General features: G+C 33.2%; 1 protein-coding gene across 1 annotated transcript in view; it reads left to right on the top strand.

Annotated features, from left to right (window-relative positions):
• The window catches only part of rfx3 (regulatory factor X, 3 (influences HLA class II expression)), a 33,337-nt gene extending 30,295 nt beyond the window's left edge, over window positions 1-3,042 (top strand). The window contains exon 17 of the mRNA XM_016456326.1: window positions 2,511-3,042. Within this exon, the coding sequence (XP_016311812.1) occupies window positions 2,511-2,788 (278 nt within the window). The 3' untranslated portion in view covers window positions 2,789-3,042. The remainder of the gene's footprint in view (window positions 1-2,510) is intronic.
• Window positions 3,043-3,841: the final 799 nt, after the last annotated feature.

Below are 3,841 nucleotides of genomic sequence, written 5' to 3'. Positions count from 1 at the left end.
ATTAAAACAAAATACACAAATAATATTTAGACTGTGTTTCTGATTAAATGAAGCAGTAGTTGATGCCATAAAATCATGAGTATGTTTTGATTTAAAGGTCAGAAGCTATAGCTTACATGAACAAAAAAATAAATAAAATCACAAACATGATACTTAAATTAAATAATTTTATATATACTGATTTATTCATTAATGTGTAATATGTTATATTTTTTAAACAAATTATGAGCTCTAAAAGATTTTCTGAATTTTTACAACTCTTTTGCTTTAGACCATCTACAAATGTTAAATCAAAATAAAATGTTAAGGTTACCACTGCGTCTTTCTGAAAAAAAAAATGCAGCGATTTTAATATATAGCTTATTTATAGTTATTTTCAAATCTTCAATGTACTGTCATTATGAAATAACTTTATTATTGTTTATTTAATTCTAACAAATAAGTTCTTGTTAAAAACTAACCAAAATTAAAAATAATTATATATCGGCATCGGCTATCGGCCAAAATGAGTTTAAAATTGGCATATTGGATATCGGCAAAAATCCAATATCGTGCATCCCTAATTCTGACTAATAGAGACCATGCTGGTGGTCCATTGTAGAATAAGTTGTCCATTTTTATCTTTATAAATAAAATCAAGCTACATTGCCCTACATTTTCTTTGTTTAAAGGGATAGTTCACCCAAAAATGAAGATTAAGGCATCGTTTACTCACCCTTTTGCTGTTTAATACAGTATGCCTTTCTTCCATTTCTGACAACAAAAGAGGTTTTTTTTTTTTAAATGTCCTGTGCAAGCTATTTAAGGGTGTAGTCACACCAGGAAAGTCTGCTAGTTCACTTGCGTTGTTCCGGACCAAATACAATGCTGATTTTTTTATTTTGTTTTGGTGTGGTTCGCTTTCACACTGCCCTTTTTGCAAGTGAAGCAGAAATTGTAACCAAAACCACACTTATGCTAAGGTCATCCATTCATTGGTTCATCCATTCAGAGTTCGGACCGAGTCCACCTCTTCAGCTGGCGAGTGCGATTGCTGTGTTCACACCTGCCCAAAAGATCCACACCAAGGGGGAAATGAACTTGAATTCACCCTAAAAAAGACGCTATAGTATCACAGAATGGTCCCCACAGAATCCAGAGTATTCTGCGGGTATACGATGAATAGACAAACTGAAATTTAATGTTATTTAATGAATAGTCTCAGCCTCGGACTGTTGGCTGAACGTCTGATGCATGTAGCACACAAAATTGGAAACACTTCAGGAGTTTCGAAGTTGTCGTCGGATTCTGTGGCCATCTAGTGGTCATAAAAATGAATAACACCTTCCAAAGCGCTGAATTCCATTATGGCTGCTAGTTTCACATCTGGTCCTACAAATGATTTTTTTTGTTTTATTTTATATAAATAATGGTCATTGTCAAAGTCATTCATTTGTGTCGATGTACTACCACTAAAATAAGTCAAATAAATCAAACATAAATGAAATCTGTGATCTGTCTATTTTAACTCTGCAGTCCTTCGTGGGCAAAGTTAATTTGAGCTTAATGTATAAATTACGATTTAAAAAGCAATGCTAACGCATTATAATGTAATATAATGAAACTTTCACTGCAAAAAATGATTCTCTTAGTATTTCTGTCTTGTTTTCTAGTATAAATATCTAAACATTCTTGAATCAAGATGCATTTACTGTACAAGTGAAATAACTTAAGATATTATGTCTTGTTTTGTGTAAAAAAAAAAAAATAGAACAAATTATTTTGTTAGTTTTTCCTTAAAACAAGCAAAAATATCTGCGAATGGGGTAAGAAAAATAATCTTGTTTATCCTTTGAATTAAGATTATTTTTCTTACCCCATTGGCAGATGTTTTTGCTTGTTTTAAGCAAAAACTAACAATTTTGATAATTTTTTTTTAGAAAACAAGACTTAATTTGTGAGCCTGGAGCACAAAAGCAGTCTTAAGTCGCTGGGGTATATTTGTAGCAATAGCCAACAATACATTGTATGGGTCAAAATTATACATTTTTCTTTTATGCCAAAAATCATTAGGATATTAAGTAAAGATCATGTTCCATGAAGATATTTTGTAAGTTTCCTACCATAAATATATCAAAACTTAATTTTTGATTAGTAATATGCATTGCTAAGAACTTCATTTGAACAACTTTAAAGATGATTTTCTCAATATTTAGATTTTTTTGCTCCCTCAGATTCCAGATTTTCAAATAGTTGTATCTCGTCCAAATATTGTCCTATTTATTTATTCAGCATAAATCTCAATTTCAGAAAATTTACTCTTATGACTGGTTTTGTGCTCCAGGGTCAAATGTCTTAAAGTCATTTCACTTGTACAGTAAATGCATCTTGATTCAAGAATGTTTAGATATTTATACTAGAAAACAAGACAGAAATACTAAGTAAGAGAATCATTTTTTGCAGTGAATTCAAATTGCATTACTGAAGTGAAATGGGTTGTGAATGACATTCTTCTTTCTGGTGTGTGCTAGACGAGGTGAGCGAGATGGACAGTGATTTGGACGAGGAGATGGAGGAGTCCGACGAGCCTCTAACCAAGCGGGAGAAAGCGGAGCCGGAGGTCATCCAGGTGCTGCAGGTGGGAGCGATGGAGGACGGCAGCAGCGCGGTGGTGAGCGTGGTTCAACCCAGCATGCTCAGCGCTCTGCCCTCGACCGCCGGCAGTCACACCGAGCACATCCTCAGCTCGAGCGGAACCAGCACCATCCGCCACTGCGGCAGCGTGGGAAACACATACGCCTCGGTCTGAAAGCCCGTCCGTTTCTGCGCTCTCAGTGCCATCCGTCTCCAAAACATCCAGTCTTATCCTTAGAGAAAACGGAAGAGACTCGCATCCGCAGAGCTCCAGTAAATCAACTTTAGGATGTGATGAGATGCTGATTGTAAAGTTTAAAGCCCTAATGTTCCCAGGTGAAAAACAGTGCACTTCCATAATATACTGAAAGTGCTCTAATTCTGTACTTAATATACTAAAAATGACTCTTCAGTACTTCTTAAAATCAACTTAAGATCATCTAAGTGTACTATTTTGGGACACCACGAATATAAACTAAAATGCATTTTTAAAATACACTGCAAAAAATGATTTTGTTACTTAGTATTTTTGTGTTGTTTTCTAGTATAAATATCTAAACATTCTTGAATCAACTGTACAAGTGAAATTATTTAAGATATTAAGTCTTGTTTTCTAAAAAACAAATGATCAAACTTTTTTGTTTTTTCCATAAAAAACAAAATATCTGCCAATGGGGTAAGAAAAATAATCTTAATTCAAAGGATAAACAAGATAATATTTCTTGCCCCATTGGCAGATATTTTGTGCTTGTTTTAAGGAAAAACTAAGAAAATTTTGAATTTTTTTTTTTTTTTTTTGCAGAAAACAAGACATAATATCTTAAGTCATTTCACTTGTACAGTAAATGCATCTTGATTCAAGAATGTTTAGATATTTATACTAGAAAACAAGACAGAAATACTGAGTAAGAGAATCATTTTTTGCAGCGTACTATCTCTGTATTTAAAAAATGTATTTAGTTACCACTTGTAGTACACTTTCATACACTAGTACACTCAAGTGTACTACAAGCGGTGACTAAATACATTTTTTAAATACAGAGATAGTAGTTCATATTCATGGTGTCCCAAAATAGCACAGTTGAGTACACTTAGGTGATCTTAAGTTAAAGTACTAAAGAATCACTTTTAGTATATTAAGAACAAAATTAGTGCACGAAAATAGTGCACTTTATGGAAGTGTACTTTATTTTTTTTCACCTGGGTTAAAAGAAAACATTTGTGGATG

Source organism: Sinocyclocheilus anshuiensis, unplaced genomic scaffold, assembly GCF_001515605.1.
Source record: "Sinocyclocheilus anshuiensis isolate Anshui unplaced genomic scaffold, SAMN03320099.WGS_v1.1 scaffold495, whole genome shotgun sequence".
Classification (NCBI taxonomy): domain Eukaryota; kingdom Metazoa; phylum Chordata; class Actinopteri; order Cypriniformes; family Cyprinidae; genus Sinocyclocheilus; species Sinocyclocheilus anshuiensis.
Note: the sequence above shows the minus strand (reverse complement) of the source record. Positions and strands in the feature narration are given on the sequence as shown.